The sequence below is a fragment of the Aythya ferina genome (assembly GCF_964211825.1).
Source record: "Aythya ferina genome assembly, chromosome: 17".
Taxonomy (NCBI): domain Eukaryota; kingdom Metazoa; phylum Chordata; class Aves; order Anseriformes; family Anatidae; genus Aythya; species Aythya ferina.
In genome coordinates this window covers 1,064,424-1,084,974 of record NC_140316.1, presented here as the reverse complement: position 1 = coordinate 1,084,974, position 20,551 = coordinate 1,064,424, and the positions used below count along the sequence as shown (strand labels likewise).

The window sequence follows — 20,551 nt, the reverse complement described above, 5'->3', positions numbered from 1 at the left end:
GGTTCAAACTTCATACTTAAGTGCCAGACAGGTTTCTGCATCATTCGTGATAGGCAATAATGGGAATCTATTATTGACTAAACTCTAAATGATTACTGCCAGAATATCGTCGTGGTGCTGTTGAGTATTTATCCAACAGAAGAAAAACAGCATGTTGATTCTTGAACCACGGAAAGCCATAATTGTCATTTAAAATCTGGCATGTTGTTTAAAATACTAAATTCATTATCTTTCAAAATCTTTATACATCTAACTATCACTCTGAATACATTTGTGAGTGTAAAGAAATGGGTATTCTTTTTTTTGACAAGGGTTTAGAGTATTGGGCTGTTACATTTTTGATATCCTTCTTATGCTAAATATTAAAGCCCAAGCAAAAAATTAAATAAAGATGTTATGTGCACACAATGAATGTAAAGCCCATTCTGTTCTAGAGCTCTTTGTTCCCATTACCTACCCCAAAGAACTAATAATTGTAAAATTGCAGTGCTTATTTGAAATATCTGTTGCTCACACAGTAACAAATGCTCCTGTCCCTCCTCTTGCAGTGTAATGACTGTATCAAATAATTAAAAAATAAAAATAAAAAGTGTTGGGGAAAAAAAAAATAAAATTTCTCAGCTCCAGAGATGCCAAACTGTTATCAAGGACAATGACATGGTATAAATTTTCAGAAATATTGAAAGGAGAGGGAAAAAAAAAAATCAAGCTTTGACATTAACAAGATGATAACAGCCATTGGCTCTTGTTCAGTAACTTCCACCCCAGAATTTCAGCAGTGAGATAATCAGGCTTTCAGTGACTTGGATGGGAATGGAACTGACTTAGATCAGACTCTGCTCACTGGCCTGGCTGTTGTTATGTGGAGTTGTTTGCTGGAAGAATTTTGACAAAAATAATAACCCCCAGAGTGAGGTTTCAAGAGCAGAGGCAGTGTGCTAGACAGGTAAATCACAGACAGGCCCAGATCCTGGAACTAGCCCTGCACTTGATGTTGTCTGTATGTAAGTAGAGCTCTTGAAAATCCAGAGCTTTGAAAGCTTTGGAGACTGAAGGGTCTATCCAGTGTAATGAAATGCTGATCTCAATGTGAAATAGTCAGCCAGTGGGGAAAAAAAAAAAAGAAATCAGATATTGCTCCCACTCTAAAAAGAGTGTTGTGGCTTCCTGTTTGCCATGCTTTAAAGTAGCACTAAAAGCATGCAATGTGTTTTCAAAAACTTGATAGTTGGCAAGATAATTTTCACATCATTTCTTCCAGTTATAGTTAGAAAACAAGAAACACTCATCAGAAGACCTGCAGATCTTATTTCTAATTCTCTTCTTGATGTGATTTCTGACTGTGTATAGGCAAGACAAGAGTTAATATTTGCATCTTAAATCACATTTGTATTTTTGAAAAGCCTCCTTTTAAAGAATCACTTTAGTGATGCTATGTTGATAAAATGTAATTTCTTGATTCAGTGACTCTTGAGCAAGGAAATTCAAGGAAGAGAACTGGTAATGTCCCCTGAACTTTCCTATTGTTGCACGCCCCATGTGTTCTGTCAAAACAGGCAGCCTTTCCATAGCAAGCAGCTGGATGTATGCTATTACTGCCTGCTCTCCCCAGCGCAGGCAGCAGCAGAGCAGCACTGTCTTTTCATAGCCTTGGCTGGGTGCATCTGCTCAGGCCTTCCTTGTTCCCATGCTGCTCGCCTGCCTTCAGCTTTATTGCAAGGACAAGTTATTACTTAAATAAACGTCCTGTTTCCAGGAGTAATAGTGTTTTGGTTTTTAGTTGGCTATCACCCTAAAGATCAACAAGGCTCAGTTTTTTTGTAATTGAAAGCTTTGAATGGGCAGCTGAGGTACCTTTTATATCTCAGATGTCTGGAGTATGTCCAAGGATATTATTTATCAATAACATCAAGAATTTATGGACTTGGTGTCAAAATTACACAAGGAGCTCTAGTTATGAGAAACATGACAAGAACGTGACCAGGTACTGTTAGCACATATCTGCTGACATCCATATGTGTTAGGAATGCATGGTGTTGGCATGCATTTCGGTCTCCTATGTATTAACGAATGCTACAGCATTTTAGGCACCAACCGATGAAGCAGCCCCTGCAGGTGGATCCCTTGGCAAAGCCCTCTGAATTCTGGAAGTGTTTGCTTGCCAGCACAAGAGGGAAACATTTAGCTCCTGGAAAAACTACCTTTATGTACATTTGAAGGAAACATCAGCCTCAGTGCTGCTGATTATGGATTTTGCAATACATGCGTTTGGAGCTCAAGTTAAATCATCACACACTTAAACTTGAGGCTGTAGCCTCATGCTGGGGAGCATCATATGTGCTATTTGTGTGATCCTTGTACAACCTGTGCAATTTTGGTAAACAGGTAGAAGAGAAAACACCATTAAACTTTGCTTAAAAAGAAACTCTTTCAAACTTCTGGTGCATGTGATCTTTTTCATAGAAAGGGAATTGAACTGAAATTGTACTCCAGTGAAATGCTTGATCGCTAAGGAGAGGAGGTGTAATGATTTTGGACAGCAGCTATCAGGGTTAAGAAACTTATTTGTTCCATTGGTTTATGGCACAGACTAGTAGTATTTTATTGTCAAACAGAATTAGTTTTATATCAAGAAGAGTGATTACTTGGGTTCACTGTGGTTGAGATTAAACTTGATGATTTCATGTCCATTATTGATTTAGGCTTTACATTCAGAGAAGTAGCGGTTTATATTTTACTTAAGGGGATTTGATCACAGTAGATGTAATTTTCAAAGTTTCTTTTCAAATGAAATAGTAAAGTTGCTATGCCTCTTACAGTAACTGAAGAAGAAAAGAGAAGGGGTCTAGAAAAGCTTGTTATCTCAACAGGTCTAGTGCAAAAAGATCTAGAGAAGATGGCAAAAGCGCTTACCTTTTCCAGTGTGCAAGGGACATGCTAACAGCTGTGTATGACATAATACAAAAGCAGGAACCACACAGGAGATACCCTGTTAATGGTACATCACAGCTCCATACTCAGATAATATGTATTTGACAAAGGGATGCCAAAAACTTACAGTACATCATCTCTTATTTATCCTGAAATTGCACCAAAAGAGAGAGGGAAAACGAAGGTGCTTTCCAGCATTAGAACAGAGTCAATGAGGCACCAAATGTGGGCTTGCCAATGTAGGAGGCAAGTGTGGAAAGTGCACAATATGTCACTAAAAATAGCCCCTTTCGAAGTATCTCAGGCCATTAGAACATGCCATGAGGAACCAACCAAGCAGTACAGCTTGATACGGAAAATTTCCCAGCTGCCAGCCGGAGCTCTGCTCCTTTGAACAGTAGTGGATGTCTACAGAGGGAAGAGAGGAAGCATTTAATGGAAGCCACAGTCAGAAATAAACTGTATGAACCCATTTGGCCAGCAATTGAGTCATGTTACCTTTACTGTCTACCTCTTTTCATCCTACCATATGTTCATCTTTGTGTCCTAGGCAGTTTTCAAATGCAGTGGAACCATATTTAAAGGTATTTAGACTTACCTAGAACCTGTGTGTATATCTGCACAGGATTTTCTCCTGCATGCTTATGTAGCCATACCTAGCCAGAACCCCTCTGCTGCTAACAAAAAAAACACTCTGCATGCAGACAAGAAGTCTGCATGAGTATGGGATGTACAGAGTATGGGTTGTACTAGGCTCTGGCTCTGCATTGCTTCTAGTCCTGATCTCCCTTGAAGTTTCCTGTCTCAATACCTGTGGATACATTGCCTACTACTACTAGAATCTGGGAAACAAGTCTTGCACTTATTTGCACAGTTAAACAGTAATAGCTACCAAGATGCACAGCAGCTGACATTGGCCAAGGCTCACATAATGATGCTTTACCTTCAATAGTTTGTGTTGCTCCTAGACCTTCATTCTCTGCAGTGGTTTTGGCTCACTGGGGAGTAGTTCTGCCCCTTCTGTAATATCCCCTGTTGTCAGGTGTTTATGATCTCAGTTTTTCTTGCAAGGCCCCTTGCTGCATAGCAAATTATGTTTCTCTGTGACTGAAAAGTTCAACATCTGTGTAGTTTTTTTTTATCTAAGGTAATGCACTCATTTTTTTGTTTTGTTTTGATCGCAGCTACAACATAACTGAGCAGTTTTTATACATGTATGCCACCCATCCCTGGTCCATCCCTTCACCAGCTCCATGCCAGGAGGAGATAAATTAAGCTGGAGGTAAGCCTTGTGCCTTTGGCTGAAATGTATGTGTGCAGGTTTGTTGCTGCTCTCTACTGGCCAATCCACAGTTAAACCCATAATCATAACCCGTAAATCAGATCCTTTAACCTGAGTAATGCCTATCTGTTTTTCTGAAGGTTTTTGCTCTGTGTCTGTTTGTAACAGAACCGTTGAAATTGGAAGGGACATCTGGAGATCACATAGCCTAAAGCAGTGGTAGTTTAGACCAGTTTGCTCATGGCTATGGAGAGTTGTTTTCTGAGTAGCTGCAAGGATGGAGACTCTAGGACCATTCCAGGCAACGTGTCCCAGTGTTTGACCACTGTCACAATTGAAAAAGAGTTTTTGTTTACATGGAATTTTCTGTATTTCAATTAGTTTTTTCCCTTTGCCTTTTTTTCCTTTCACTGAATGTGACATAGAACAGTCTGATTCCATCGTCTTTATTCCTTTCCATCACATCCTTACAGACATCGTTAAGATTACTGCTGAAAGACTGAGACACCTCCGGCCTAAACAGTGACAGTTCTCTCAGGCTCACCTCACATCAGATACTGTAATCCCTTTAGTGATCTGCTCCAGTATGTCCATGTTTTTCTTATAATGGGGATCCAGAAGTGAAAACTGTATTCCAGTGTGGTCTCACCGGTGCTAAGTAGCTTTCCCAGGCTTTGGAAAAATGTCTCTAGACCAAAGGCAAGGCAAAAGATTAGGAGAAAGTAGATGCATGGTATTGAAATTAAATGGTTGCATTCTTTGTGACGGAAGTTAAAAAGATGTTGCCTGAGGCTTTTTTTTTTTTTTTTACTAATTTACGTGTGGTTTTTTTTTCATTTTACTTTCTCTGTTCAGTGAACTGGTTCATATTTAATGGCACCCTTCTTTCTTCTAGAGCAGTGGAAAGGTCCATTACTGCCTTCTTTCTCTGGTCTAATCCAGCATTGGAAGACAGCTGCAACTTCTTTAGTTCATGAGATTTTTTGTTTACAAAAGCAAACAAGTGTCACAATAAAGACATGCCAGGCTTAGGATGTAAAAACGGTGTTAAAAAGATTAAACTGCACAGAAATAGATTGCAGTAACAAGTATGTAGTTTTAAGTAATTAAGAGACTTGTTGCACTTCTAGTCTGTTTTCCCCATCCGTGAAAAAAAAAAAAAAAAAAAAAGCTATGAATATGCTTTTCTACTTTATCTATTTACACCATGTAGGCAAGTGCATGATGTATCACTTGGTGATGCTGTTACTAAGAAGATGCAACTATTCCCAACTTCTTTACTGATGTGGTTGCCTCAGTGTTTCTAGCCTCTGGTTTTTCTTTCCTGGAAGGCCAAAATGCTGGTCTAGCACTATACATTCTTACCTTTCATGAAAGGGATTTCAAAGAAAGATGGTAGAAATCTTTTTTTTTTTTTTTTTCCCCCTGTGAAAATTGTTAGTCCTCTAACTGCAGAATTCCTGGTATCTATGCAACCTGCAGATACAATGCATTTGAATATCATACTAGTTGTCTTCTCAAACTGGTCCTTCCTGTGGCTTGAATTTGTAATATGGGGAGTCTGGTTTTCTACAGGCTAACTCAGGTCCTGGGAAGAGGGAGGCTTTGTGGTCATAGAGGAGTCCTGGAACCCTGCTTAAAAAAGAGCCTGTGAACATAAGCAGCAGGTGATTAATGAGTCCAAATTAATGGCGAGGTTGAAAGGCACCAAGAGCTTGTGTGAAGTATTTCCAAATTTTCCATGCTAAAAAATGGCAGAAAATGAAGTCAGTTGTATGTCTCTAAGCAGGGGCATTCTTACCAGGCTCTGGCAAGTCAAGGGAACTAGCTGACATGCAAACCATCATGTTGACAAATGCATACTTCCATTATTCAGACTGCTGGTACATACAGTGCTGGCTCTAATCACTAGCATTTCATTTTACATGTATAATACTATGCATCTTCATAAGTTACAGTGACCAAGAGCCTAACAAAGTAAGCCATTGTAAAGAAACATAGCAAAGTCAAGTAACAACTGAACGTACAGCAAAATCCTTGCTTTGATCCTTACTTGCCTTTGGAAATACTATGTCAAGTGTCGTTACTTAAAAGAAGCTTAGTTTAAAGTGGAAGCTGTTGTTTCAGGAATGCCAGTGGCTCTTGGGTGTATAATAAACTTGTTGAAAGGAGCTGATTGAATCACGCTTTGTTACTGAAGTGCAGAGCTCTCAGCAGCACACCGGGCTTCTGCATTTAATATAAACTTCTTTCTCCTCTTGTGCTGCCACTGTCTGATTTTTGATGCACTGTGTGTCTCCATGTCTGTGCAGGCAAGTCACCCTAAGGAAGCGCATCTCTGTTCCACTTCGGACAGTGGCCAGAAGGTGGTGCAGTCACATGGCTCTCAGCATGGTAGTCATCAGCACCTTTCTATTTGAGAAGAAATCGGGAATCCTGAAATGGCTCATTACATCCCTAGTGTGATCAGGTATCCTGCCAACTTTTCTTTTTCAATATACTTTCTGCTTGACTTGTAAACAGAATGAAAGGCAGCAAGAGTAAGTTGAACTCCTTCCAAAGTAGGGAATGTCCTTAGAAACTTTGGCTTTTAATGAACCTTATCTAAAGGAGTACATATAGCTTCTGTGGGGCAGCAAATTAAATCCCTTTAGTTATATGTTTGGGTTCTTCTGGCACAAACCCTAAAAGCCTAAAATACTTTTCTAATCTATATTTTGGTGGTGCATGCTTTGGTGCTTCTCAGCTATTTGCTAAATTAGAATGAGACATTACAGAGGGCTCAGAGCCAAGAAAATACTTGACCTACCCTCTTCTGCAGTGCTTCAGAACTAACCTAAAGTCAAGGGAGGCAACAAACACAGTATTTACAAATACACCAGACAAAGGACCTAGTTTTATGCATTTATTTCCAGTAACCTTGTAGCAAAACAAGTGTATATACCTCGACAGTCTTACGTTACGGAGCAGTTTTAGACAAATTAACTGCATTTGCTGTGTTCAACCACAGCCTCTGTTTATCTGGTATTGGCTGAAAAGTTTTTTTGCATGTTTGGTTTGACAGATGTTATTGTGGAAGTCCATGCTATAGGTTTTCTCAACATTTGCTGAATCATCTTATTGTTGTTATGGTCTTTAATAGCATGTCAGCATAGAATGGCCATTATTGTTACACGTATACAGATATGTGCAATGTGGGGTCAGAAGCAGGACCAATGTCTTTTTACTCTTCAGTGAAAAACAACTTCTGAAAATGTCCTTTTGTGCTTATTGTAGAGTGTGATCTAGCTGACTGTTTTTACTTACTTGCTGTCATCAACAGAAAGCTCCCAATTAACATCGTCTGACTTTAGTTAAAGTCCTTAATTGCGTTTTTTATATTCTTCTATGTAGCAGCCTCTTCAGTCCTTGCTAAACTCCTCCAGAAGAAAAAATCTTGTAACCTGTTTTTGTAAATCAGGCTTTTGGAAGTGACCAAGCAATTTAGATTTAGCAAAAGATTCCACAGCATTTTCATTTAGGTGGGTCAAATTTCTGCTATCAGCTGGATAGGAGTAATGATGACATATGTACGCAAGTATGGTACATGCATATGTAGCATAGAGTTAGTAAAGTTTTTAGTGTACCTGGGATTAAAATGGATACCTATACCCAGCTCATACAAATGAAGGGGAAATGTAAATGAAGTCTTAACTATGTCTAGATCAAGATTCTTCTTCTGTGGTTTTATTTTCCTTGCACTAGCCAGGTAGCTTTATACAGTTTCTTGGACTTTATGGGTTTTGGCCAGTAAAAATATTCAGAGTTGAATTAAATTGCAAAACACACTGTTAATCTATCTATTGAAAATAAAATTAAGTACCTTGTCAAAATTGATTTTCTGTGGAAGGTGGAATATTTTACTGTAATATTTTAGCACAAGCGAAAAGTTGATTTATAGCCTATAGTATAGTAAATAGCAACTGTTCATGTGTGTTGAACATTTTGTAGTATTTAAAGAAGATGCTAATTCATAATGGACAGTAAAGCCATCTCGTGCTTTAGTAGAGACAGTAAGTTTTCATTATGGGATTTCTGAGTATCAGTTTGTTTGTTCTTTTTTAAAAAAGATGCAACTCATGTTTCACTTTTTAAGCACCTCTTATGATGGTTGAAGTTTTCTGTGTGGAGAAAGAGAATCACAACAAAGATTACAGACCATGAACTTCAACAAATTTCTGTTCTTAGATGGGCTCGGACATTAATCTGCACTAGACTTTTGCCCAGTGTGTGTATTTCATTTGATATCTTGATCAGTATTGCATAATGTATGGGTCACTTCTCAAGAAGAACTGATATACATTGTAAAGGACTTTATTCCATTTTAAGCTAGAATGTCCTTAAAAAGGCAAAGCCTGAACTCATACAAAAACTCACTTTACAAACTACTTGTTTTACTTTATGAGGCATGCACATATACTTGAAAATGCAGAATATAAATTCCACTGGAATGTGTACTCAGGAAAAAAAAAAAAAAAGTAGTCTGGAACAATAAGAGAATATTTTAATGCTGTTAAGTAGCAGTACGTATATGTACACTAGACAGGGTCACACCTTGGCCAGAACAACTTTTGTGGGCTTTGGTTCTGCTAGCAGCACTATGCAGAATACTAGGAATTCCTGACTGTATTTAAAGTCATTGTGATTCCAGTGGTGCGAAGTTTATATCCTATTTACAGCATACCATAATTCCTGCCAGCGTGGTATTTGAACTAACTAATGGAAATAACTAATGGATAAGATTTTGGTATAACAATATTGTGAAATAGCATCATTATTTGTATGTATAAATCAGATAGTGTAGCTAGACTTATCTGAAAATGGTTGCTTTTGAATAGTCATATTTCAGCAAGATCAGAATTTTGTTCATCTGGACTTTGTTTTTTAGTTAATGTTTTTAAAGTCTACTAATTAAAAAGTCTTCCTACAGATAATACTATGGCATAGGAGAGTGTATTCTACTCTGCCTACCACAGCTTTAAATTATAGGAATAAAAATAATCACTGTTCATTTCCACTAATTCCTGAGCTCATTGTTTGGGTTTTATATCTTCAGATCCCGTTGATTTTTAAAGAGACTAAACCAAGATTATCAGAAGGAACAATGCAAGACTTTATCCATATTGCTTTATAAATCCTTAATCTGATAGGTATGGTTTTGGAAGCAAGCAATTGTTACACACTTTAAGAGTCTCAGACCATCCTTCACCTCGTTTTAATTTCTTAAATGAGCTGCATCTTTCAGTAAGACGACTCAGTTTTATTTCCTTCGTAACCAAACCTTTGCAGACACTGGCCACATGCATCACTGGAACAGAAACAAACAGAAATGTGCTGTTACACTAAAAGGAATGTAATGGGAGGGTGCAGACTGACAACAAATAGGTAATTTTGCAACTTGCTTCATTTTCACAGAACAGTATCTCTAAGCTTTATGAATATTACATAATGCAATGTGTCACCAGTTACGTAAATTCTAAACACAGTCACTTTCTCTGTTTGCTACATGCTAGAGGTGCTACAGATTGGAAAGAGCAGGGTTCAGTGTTAGGTAGTATGAGGGCATAGCCAGCCTTTCAGGCTTCAGACCTGATGGGTAATTGTCTGTCTCTGTTTGATCCTGTCTCAATCCATCTCCTAACAATACCAGTGGGAGTTTCACTTGAGACAGCCTTCAAGATTTGGCCTATTTAGTTTGTGACAAATAATAATATACAGCCTCTTGCCTGCCAAATCCTGAGGACTCATTTTTTAGAAGGAAAAAAAAAAAAAAAAAAGTAGTATTTATTTGTTGGCCTCTTGCTTTTTCCCAAATGTAATTATTTTCAGTTACACTGGTGAACATTGGTAATTAAAATTTGATTCCACGATAGTTGTTTTAAACAGGTGATTGTTTGCCTCCAAGTGTAAAATATAACTACAAAGACCCTCCTCTGTAAAAGCTCAAGGTACAATACTTTTATTTTCACTGCAATGCAGTGTGAGTACATCCACTGTAACCACTTTAGTAAGATGCTACTAAGGGGAAAGGTGTCATGTAGTAAGGGTCAAATAGAGACCAAGTAAGACTGGCAGTTAAGGTTTCATTTATGAAAAAAAGTTTCTTCTTTGACTGTTGAGAATACTAAATGGTATTACTGACTGGAATTTGTGCCCAAGGCACCTTAAAATTTAGTTTCTCCACATTTCTAAATCACAGTTTTCAAGTCATTCATGCAATTGACTTTATCTAAAAACAAGTTTCAATGTTAGAAATGACAATAGTGATCATTAAATCATTCAAGTGATGTTAAATTGTTCCCATTAGCACAAAAGCAGTCCATACCTTTGTAGTGAGTTTGTACAACTCAATCTCAAACGTGGTCCAGTTGAAAATAGCAAAAGCACAGAAGCACATCCTGAGCACTTAAGTCCAATGCTGTATCTATCCACTGTGGGAGGCCTGATTACACCTGGAGATCTCAGGAGAGTTTGTGTTTCTGGTTTTCCACCATCTCCAAGACCTTAAGCAAAAGCTAAAAGCAAGCCTCAATTTCCTGTTTTGGCTTTAGCCAAGCTACTGGCTAAGAGCTACTTCCTAGCTCTTTTGATGTGGTCATTGTGAGGATCTTTGATTCTAGTGGGAACATAAGAGCTCCTGGAAGGAAATTCCTAACACTGAAGCAAAATCTAACCTGTTCATACTGGAGCGCGAAAAGGACGGGTTAAATTCATTACCTTTTTCCTGTAACTCCAAACAAACCTCTCTGTTGTACCTTGCAAGACAAAGGTCATTTAATATGTTCATCTGTTCAGGATCATCAGGACATTTGGCGCTGGAAAAGTATCACTTACTGCAGAAAGAGAAGGCTGGACCACTGTTTGCTGGGAAGGCAGGGTGGCACCCTTGGACTCTAATCTGCTAATTTGTGGTGTTTTGAGCAAGGAGACACCTAAGCAGACCATACACTGATGATTCATCACAGTGCAATTTACTGTTCATGCTCCAGGGCACATCACCCACAACCCAACCAGCAGATTAGCACGACCAGTATGAATGCAAAATGGTTTAGAGTCAGTTTTAAAAATCACATCAACAGAATGTTTATTTGTCTAGCAGATTATGTGTCTTTTTCACAGTCTTTCAGTTGCTTCTTTTTTGACGAGTGAAGTCTTTATTTCAGGCCTCTGCCTATAGAAAATCAGTGTGCTTTTTTTTTTAAGGGCACATTTAAAGATGAAAAATGAGGTTTGAATAACAGCATACAAATACACAGATATAAAAGTTCTCTTTCATTGTCTTAACTTACAGTTTATTTTGTACAGAATTCATTATGTTATACATCTAAGACTTATATTGTATAAATATCTTGGGTGTTGTGTATATACATACTCAGTGTTATAGATTCAGCAATTAATGTATGCATTTAACAATACACTATAGTGTATTTCAATGTAGTGCACATGATTTATATTTCAGAAAAGAGCATATCCTCTATGAAAAATTTATATTTCATTCATAGGGTACTCTACCTTGAAATATAGTTGTTTTCCATTATATCATGGACTGTTTGTTATGTATTGTATGGCTGTAAGATTTTCTTATACATTCCCCAATCTGAATTAAGAAACAGCAGCTCAAAACATTAATCTATGTGGTTGTACATCAAGAGGAGAGCGAGGCACTGGATTCCTAAATTCTTACCTAAATGAGAAAGAATGCACAGACAAACCACATGGAGCTAGGCTGTGTGATGTCCAAATGAAGTAAAACGGTCTGAACAGATGATAACTGCTAGTTCTTGCTTCTGTATTCTGTGTGTGCCAGCTCTTCAGCTGGCATCAGTCGCTCAGCTCTGACTTACAAAAGCTGAGGGTCCAGCATCATCTTTGTTTTTACAGTTCACAAACTCCTTATATTTCATTGATCCACGCCTTGCTTTCAGTATTTTTCCTGGCTATTTCCTCATATGTGTATTGATACTACATAACTACGTTATCTTTCCTAGATAGCAGGCGAAGAAACTCACCTACAGTGCCTTTTCTGTACATGCCATAAATAAGATGTTTTGTTTATTCAGCATCAAATTACAGGTGTTGCCTCCCTGGGCACCTACTGAAGCATAATTCTAATTAATCTGTCAGTATAGCTTCTGTTTTTTTGTTGGCAATTCTAGTTGCTTGCAAACATACATATTGTGCCTGTTAATCACTTGGCTTCCTTTGCTCAGTAGTTTCAAAACTAGAGATACTTTTATCAATGTACAAATGCTGTTCATTTCTTAGAAAAGCAAAATATTATATATTCCATAAATAAAAAGCTTCTTTTTTTCAAGAAAAAAAAAGGGGGGGGGGGGGGGGAGAAGGGGTTGATTCACTGAAAAAAAATTTGCATCTGAAAATTGTTTCATTTCTGGTTTGAATTATTTTTAATTTAATTTACATTCAAAGTAAGTTGTTTTGAAACTAAAATTTGATAAAAACAACTGTACATTAACTCAGAACTATATTTTGCATCTTTATATTCACCTGAATTATTTTCTTTCTAATTTTGTGAGAAGTAGCATAAACTCTTAGAGGAGCATAAATCCAGAACAATTCCACTTATTTTAATGGCGTTGTCCCCATGCTACTGAGACTAGAATTCTCTATTCCCATTTCTGTTCTTTGTTATATGTATTGCTGTTTCTCATTTAAGAAGTTTCTTATAAAAACAGGTGATGTAAAAAAAAATAAAAATAAAAAAAAGGAAAAAGAAGGAAAAAGAAAAAAGAAAATAGAAAAAAGAAAAGTTATGTGACTGCAGTTTTATAAATTCTTTTTCATCATTGCCAAATGTGGAGAGGGGGGTCATTTTTGTGGTGGGCTGCATCCAATTCCTCTCTTTAACTGAACACCAGTAGTGGCTATCACATTTCTAATCAGCTGTATCTATAATTTAACTTTGGGATTGATAATGTGTGTAATGCCTGTGAGTGTGAAAGTCCTGACTGTACATAAGCCAGCCACTGTATGTTCAGCCACTGAGCCACTTAATCGGAGAACTTCAAGACCATGCTGACAGATGCTTACCTAGACCTTTACCATCTGGTGGTAAATAGAACAAAGCTTGTTTACACTTTTGTTTCTACTCCAAAGTGTATTTTATTTATTCTCTCAGTTCAAGCACCAGAATGGAAGCATTTCCTCCCCAACACTTAACAGTTCTGGATCCCTGTATCTGTCTTCTGTAGCAACATCTGAAATGTTTGCAAGCCATGTGGTAAATGATAAAAAAGCCTCAGGTCTCCTTTGATGGCTTCTAGCCATGTCCACATTGCATGTAGGACTGTCCCTTGGCCATGCATTAGCATGCAGAGTGAGGGTACAACCACTCACAGGTGCTATGGACAACCAGGGACCAGGCCCCAGATACAAGCTCAAGGAGATGGCAGTGTCACAGTAGTGAAGCACGCTAACTCAGTGATATGTCTACTCTGGAGCTATGGCCCTTGAAGAGCCACTTCCTGACCAGGCCAGTAAAGCCTGTAAAAGTCTATTGTTACCTAGTGTTACCTAATAATGAACAGAACAGCAGAGGAGCACAACTCTAAGTCGCTTCATTCTGTGTGGCAGACTGACTGGGGGTGGAGTTCAGCACCTGCTGGTGTAGTTAGCAGAACTGGGGCCACAGTGAAGAGGTGGGTTACAGAGCCCAGCACACTGCTGTGAGGTTGTAGTGGCACTGGTAAGCTGGTGGGAGTGCGTTCATGAGAACAGCAATCCTGCTCACCCTCTGCAGCTACTGTCACCGAGTTGTTGTGTCTGATTCCTAGATGAGGTTTTCCTGTGATTGCTTTATACTCATTTACATTTGTGCAAATGATACTCTTGGTTTATGGCTGGGTCTAACACAAAATAGCATTTTGAGAAGAGAAACTAAATTTAAACAGGGACTTCTTTTTTTGTCTGATGTTAATCATGAGGATCATAGTAAGAATAGTTCCTCATTAGATCTGGATCATTTAAAGACGAAAGAACATTTGTTGAAGATCCAAAGATTTCAACTGATGCACAAGTACCACATCCCTTATCAAATTGAAACATCTCTGTGGTCTGTTATTTTATCTGCTTAAAATTGGATTATAACAGATGCCATCACCTCACTATGCAATTCAATGCCAGCAAGTCTTTAATATCTTATATAAACCTGGTGTCCTCATTCACTATCGGAATTCTAGTATTTTATAGTAGTTACACTAAACATGTTCTGAGCTATGGTTTAGGAACCAAACGCAGAATTTCCTTGAATAAAAGTTGTCTGCTCTGTTCCAATATCAGAGCTGAATTAGAAAATTCAAATCCAATCTCAGTCTACCGAAAAGATGGTAATTATGACACATAAGGCAATTGTAGTTTGGATCTTGTGTATATTGCACAAGATCCATCATAAGAACATGTGCTTTACTCTTGTGGGTTTTTTAATCATTATGTAGTTTCATTTTTTTCCTATTGTTTTCAGCATATTTCAGTTATTCTTCAATATAAAAATACATGTAATGCATGTGCGAGAACAACTTTGAATCTGCAACATGTATTCCTTGATAAAACTGCAAATAGCCACTTTATAATGTGCCCAGTATGCCTTTTCTTTCCTGCTCCCTTTTTAAATGAAACACAGTATAAATGTTTTCTCTTTAGCAGCCATAAGATCAGTGATGTTTTAGACAAGGTCTGGGGCATTATTTGTTGTACATGGACTTCTATGTCCTGCTAAATCATCAATGTATTAATTTATTAGTAAAGAGTAAACTGACTCCAAGCCTTTCTTTATTTGCTAGGAAATTTCCTTCATATTCTATGCATCTCAATACTGTGTGTGGCTTTCTCATTCTGATAATGTGTTTTGTCAACCAAGCTGCTGTTTCAGAAAAGTGTTTTCCATTGGATTGTGTGTTGTTTGGTTGGAGGTTACCTTTTCATGTTAGCAATAACAAAAGTAAACCCAGGGCTACTCCTTGATTTTTATATTCCAGGGTTTATTATTGTATTTACAGTTCCCTGTAAGAAGATACAACCCTTTCCCGGTAAGAGTTCTAATACCTTTCTATGTTTCAAATACTAACGACCCATATACCCATATGGAAAGGAGAAAGATAATCAGTGATGAAGGAGGTATCTCTAGGGGCTGATGCAGATGAATGGAAAACTTAAATCATTATAAATATTACTGTACTACACTTTGGTACAACCAAACAAAAAAATCCTCCCAAGAAAATAATGTTCCCTAAGTCAAATAAAATTCATAAACAATAAGAAAACAAATGAACCACATGTGTTTTTTTTTTATATGTGTAAAAAATAGTAAGACTACTTGGCTGCATTGCACATAGGCAATAAAATTAGGTTCATTCAAATCCCTTTTAACGTACGCCTTGATTCAGGTTGTAAGCAAGATATGTCCACTGTGCTTTACAAAGGACGACAATTAGAAAAATCAATGCAAACAAAGATCCCTTTCTTTTCTGATTAACCATTTATCATGAGAGATGACAAACAAATGAAGTCTCCTCTGAGTCTGAGCGTAGTTGTATTAGCATTTTGCTAGTACCAGGCAGTATTCAAAAACAGCCATCATGTGTGACACCTCCAACACCTACAGGTAGCTGTTTTAGGGGCACATCCTGGTTTGTGGTGAAACAGCTTTAACTCAGCCAGCCTCTTGTACCTGCTCAGTGATATCAGCTTATCATCTCAGTAGCTCCAAGGTTGGGCTGTCTTGCTCCTATTGCTGACTGGACTGACTGCTCCACCATCCATAAACAGAAGGCATAAAGGTGATTACAAACATAAGAAAGTAGTTTTACATATTGTCTTGCAGTCTTTCCATATAGTCCCTAAGTTCCTTGGAATCACCAAGGTTCATATCTTGGCATACCCATTTAATATTATCATCACTGTCAAATAGAATTGAGTTGGTGTAGGGGCCTCCATCTTCTGGCAGTATTGTTGTATAGGAAGTAAACTTCACTCGCTTCTGCTTTGGCCCAGAAGGGTTTATAGGTTCACTTTTAACTTCTTTTTCACAAATGTACTCAGAAGATCTGAGAATATGATTATGAAGAGTCTTCTGAGAACTCCCATTAAGGAGAAAGTTGCTTTCTTCAAACTGCATTCCTCTATCAATCATGGTAGTGCACTCTTCCGATGGGAGTGAAATGTCAACTGGGTTCTCCAGGAGTTCAACCTCATTTCCAAGCCAGACCCAATCATGGGAATGGGGCATGTTGCCTTGCTCACTCACAGCAAACCTTTTATGCCTGTATTTCCAAGCGAATGCCACACAGTTAATCAAAAAGACCAAGATAGCTAAGCAGAAAACACACAGCAGGGCGTACATGCCAATTTCCAAATCTGTTAATCCTCTTGAAGTCAATGTGAGATCACTGGGATTGTTTTCTCCTGGTATTTCTACTTGTGCAGGGAAACCTGTAAAGGCAGTTGGGTTATTTTGGAGCTGGTCATCATCAAGGGACTCCTGATCAATGGGAGACATGAAAGTTGTGCTTTTGTTTGCATTGTCCTCATGATTACCAAGGGCTCCATTTTTGGACCATTCCTGTGCTATCCTATCTTCTTCTGCAGGTTTTTCTATAGAATTGCTTGCATGGCTTTTAAAATCTCTATCTGTCTCATCAATGTCATTACTGCTTCCTTTTTGGTCAGCATCTTTTTGACCAAACTTCACTTTGATGCTACCTTTCCCAACAGCCAGAATGCTCTTTCGCTTAGTCTTCTGACATGGTTCACTGATGACCATTTCAATTTTAATCAGAGGTCCTTGCCCATCCCCTTCTGCCACTACCCCAGGCCATTTTGACTGAAGGTTTTGGTGCGTAGACACTACCATCTCATCCAGTGAAGTGATGGTGATCGAGAAATCCTTGGAGTCATAAATATCTAATGGTGTCACTGACCCATCACTGAACAAAATCCAAGCACTGACTATGGCTTCCTGTAAGGGAAAGAGAATGAAAAAAAAAAAAAAGTGTGAAACAAGCACATAGGCGATACTCTGTTGTTTGTTTGACATCAGCAAAATAAACACACAGTTTAGCTTTGGTGTATTTTCCAAAGAAAAAATGAAAATGTCTACTCTGCTTCTTATTTTCTTTTTGCAATTTTGTGTGCTCTAGACCATTAGGCATTTATCTCATCTTCAGTAACTGTCAAAGATACAGTCATCTAAATTTAATAAAAATTGCTGACAAACATTTTTTTTCCAATTCTTTTTTTAAGTCTTAAATGAGACTCCTTTTTTGAATGCCAGGGCCCTGTGATGAAAATAATTGTATTTTTAAAGGCCTGGTTAATTAATTTTATAAAGGTCCTATAACAAGGAATCTCTGTAATGCTGCAGTTTCAATGATTTACTTAATACCATGCGCAGAGCTGTTACAGGTTGATCCCATGATGATCCCATTCAGCCCATTGAAACAAACTGGGTTAAGGAAAACACCTCAATGCATTATTTTAAATTTTCTGTTATGCTTTCAAATATACAAGATTTTGTGAAATGTACAAAAGTGATTGTAAAATCACTTTTTGATTGAAAAAGGTCTTTGTGGAAACTACAGAAGCACTCACAACTCCACCATTTTTAAGAAGGTTTTGACCAAAAAAATTTGTCCTCTTACTACAAATTACTACCACTAAAAAGACAGTTGCCCTTTCTCTACTGATATAGAGTATCAATTCTATGATAAATATAATGAAAAAGATATATGTACTTTATTCTGTGGTCTCATCCTAAACTATTTAATTACTCAGATTATACCATTCAAATGAGCCCAAATCCATCAAATTTCAGCAAGGGACACCATGAAAACTTCTGTACATAGGTTGTACAGAAGGTTGTTTTGGCTGAACTGGCTTAGAGACTTTTCAGGCATGGGATTTCTCCCTCTGCATATGGAGCTAACCCATATTTAGCTATAGAAAAAGATGTGTCTCAAGTGCACCTAAATGCCTTCTACATCATTATGCGTGCACAAATATGGCCATCACTTTCCCAGTGCTATGCAGGTCTGAATTAGTTCTGGAGAGTTTAATGTTCATTCTGTGTGGGTGTTTGTACCTGTAGGAGTTGATTACTAAGATGAAGAGCATTTACGATGTGAAGTTACTGCCTTTAACAAAGTCATACAATTGTATGTGCAGTCTAAATTTACAGCAAGTAGCTTTTCCCTAGCTTCTGACAAAAATGAAGTAAACAAAACAATTATTTTTGTACCCTATTTTGGATCATACCTGTTTTGGAGTATGAAGAATATCATATGCAGAAGTGGTAGAAACAATAGCTCTCTTATTTCCTTTGCTGATTTGTAAGGAAAGAGACAAGCCTGAAACTAGTTGTACTCCTAGATCTGTAATAGTTACACGGTCATCTAGAACTACCACTGTCTTCTCCGCCAAGATGGAATCAGAAAGAGGTGACAGAACCTTGAAAGAGAAAAGAAATGCCATGCATGAAACAGGAACTGTGTTAGAAAGCAAGATTAGATTCTAATTGGCATAACACTTTGGTTAATCTCAACTTTGTCACATTTTATGTATATAGTTCATGTTTCTTCCAAGAGATTAGACTTGTTTGCTGCTAAATTACTGCATTTCCAAAATAATTTATTAAAGCATTTTATCATTTCAATATGGAAGCCTCATGTCAACTATGAAGTATAGTTTAAATTAAAGGGATTATTTTTTAAAGTTATTTTTGTATGGTCTGTAACATTTCCAGTGAATGCTGTATAGTACAAGACATTGTGTAAGACACTGATTAATGCTGAAACTCAGTAAGTGTGACTATGCAGAGACTGGGTGATAGGAACTTGGCCTGATGCCTTTATGAGAACAGAGGTCCTGAAGGAAATGAAAGTAAGATTTGCAAAAGGATTTTGAGAAATCCCACTGGGTTCCTGTCTTCATCTTTCCATGCCAAATAGTCCTGTCAGTTTGCTTTAAGACTTTGTTTCTAACATGCTCAGGAGATAAATCATCTTTCAACTGATTCCAGAGACAGATGGATCAAGCCCCAAATACTTGATATGCAAATCATCTAACCTAACATCAGGCACCTACATTACAGCTATGTGCATCCGTGCTAGCTGCCTTCTGGTCATTTGTAGTCACTGAAGAGAAAGATCATCTAAAGGGCAGAAATCCCTTGACCTCTCTGTGAGGCTGATAGGAACTGAGCCCTAAAAGTACCTCTTTCTTCGTGTTGACTGCATAGGAAACTTAGTGTGACTGGAATGTTATGGATGCTTACAGTTTATCTCTAATGCTCATAATTGCTTTATTTTCATTTACAAATATGAATAAAGTTAGATAGATAAGTGAACATGAACACTCTGAAAGATTTCTACAGAGTGTTTTTATGTTCCATTTTTTTTTGTTTCATTTTGTGAACATAAAGGGACTAATTTAGGCATGTAAAGATGCATGTAGATCTTGGGTAAAATTTTCTGTTGGGTTCATAAGATGCCACTGAAATAAAAAAAAGCTAGTTGTGGGGATCGTGTAACTTGCTTCACTGTTCACGAAATCCCACTGTGTTCCTAAGTCACATTAACATGGATAAATCCCTTCAGAAGTTTCACCTAAAGTATACAGTATTTCACGTAAAGTTTCACCTATTGTACAGAAGCAACAAACAGCAAAAATTAAAACCTGTTCAGACTTGCTTTTATGCTTCTACTGAAGCTGCAGTGACATTTTAGGCTGTACCTGAACTGTGGTGATGCCATGCTCCCGACCAACCAGCACTCGGCCATCCTGAAGCTTAGCAATCTTGGGTTCTTCTACCTTCATGAAATCAGTCACAAGGTCAGTGATGTCAAACTGCCACTCAGAGCCTAGCATGTAGGTCAAGTGGCCTCCAAGCTCAGAAGATTCAGCTACAAACTGGGTGAGGACTCGCACCATGGCATGCTGATACTGAAGGGTGCAACCTCTTCCTTTTTTCTCATCATCCTCTTCATCCTCACTGTCACGAGTAGGCCTGTAAACAGATCCATGTTTACTGAATTGCCATGATCTCTGTACAACATTGCAGAGCTCCATTTGCTCATTATTTTCAATTAGATTAACGTTAGCATCATCTGTTACTGCATGAGAAGCAGGGAAACAGATTTTGGAAGAGTGGTTACTAAATCTGAGTTATAAGCTTGTACAGATTTTGCACTGTACCATCAAAAAGCTGCTGTCACATCAATTAGTCAATTCTTTGTTTGACTGGCACTGCCCAGCAACTTGCAGATATAGTTGTCATGGCTGAGATGT

At 37.8% G+C, this 20,551-nt stretch overlaps 1 protein-coding gene and 1 long non-coding RNA gene across 5 annotated transcripts in view; one reads left to right on the top strand and one right to left on the bottom strand.

Annotated features, from left to right (window-relative positions):
• LOC311420587 overlaps window positions 1-11,881 on the top strand; it is a 62,960-nt gene extending 51,079 nt beyond the window's left edge. The window contains exons 3-5 of the long non-coding RNA XR_014684400.1: window positions 4,116-4,213; window positions 6,526-6,683; window positions 11,048-11,881. This is a non-coding gene — a long non-coding RNA (uncharacterized lncRNA). The remainder of the gene's footprint in view (window positions 1-4,115; window positions 4,214-6,525; window positions 6,684-11,047) is intronic.
• Window positions 11,882-15,544: 3,663 nt separating this feature from the next.
• The window catches only part of TMEM132B (transmembrane protein 132B), a 254,751-nt gene continuing 249,744 nt past the window's right edge, over window positions 15,545-20,551 (bottom strand). For all 4 annotated transcript variants that reach the window (XM_084491622.1, XM_084491623.1, XM_084491624.1 and 1 more), the window contains 3 exons: window positions 19,997-20,270; window positions 18,521-18,712; window positions 15,545-17,225 (listed from right to left, as the gene is read on the bottom strand). In XM_084491622.1, coding sequence (XP_084347748.1) covers window positions 16,074-17,225; window positions 18,521-18,712; window positions 19,997-20,270 — 1,618 coding nt within the window. In that variant the 3' untranslated portion in view covers window positions 15,545-16,073. The remainder of the gene's footprint in view (window positions 17,226-18,520; window positions 18,713-19,996; window positions 20,271-20,551) is intronic.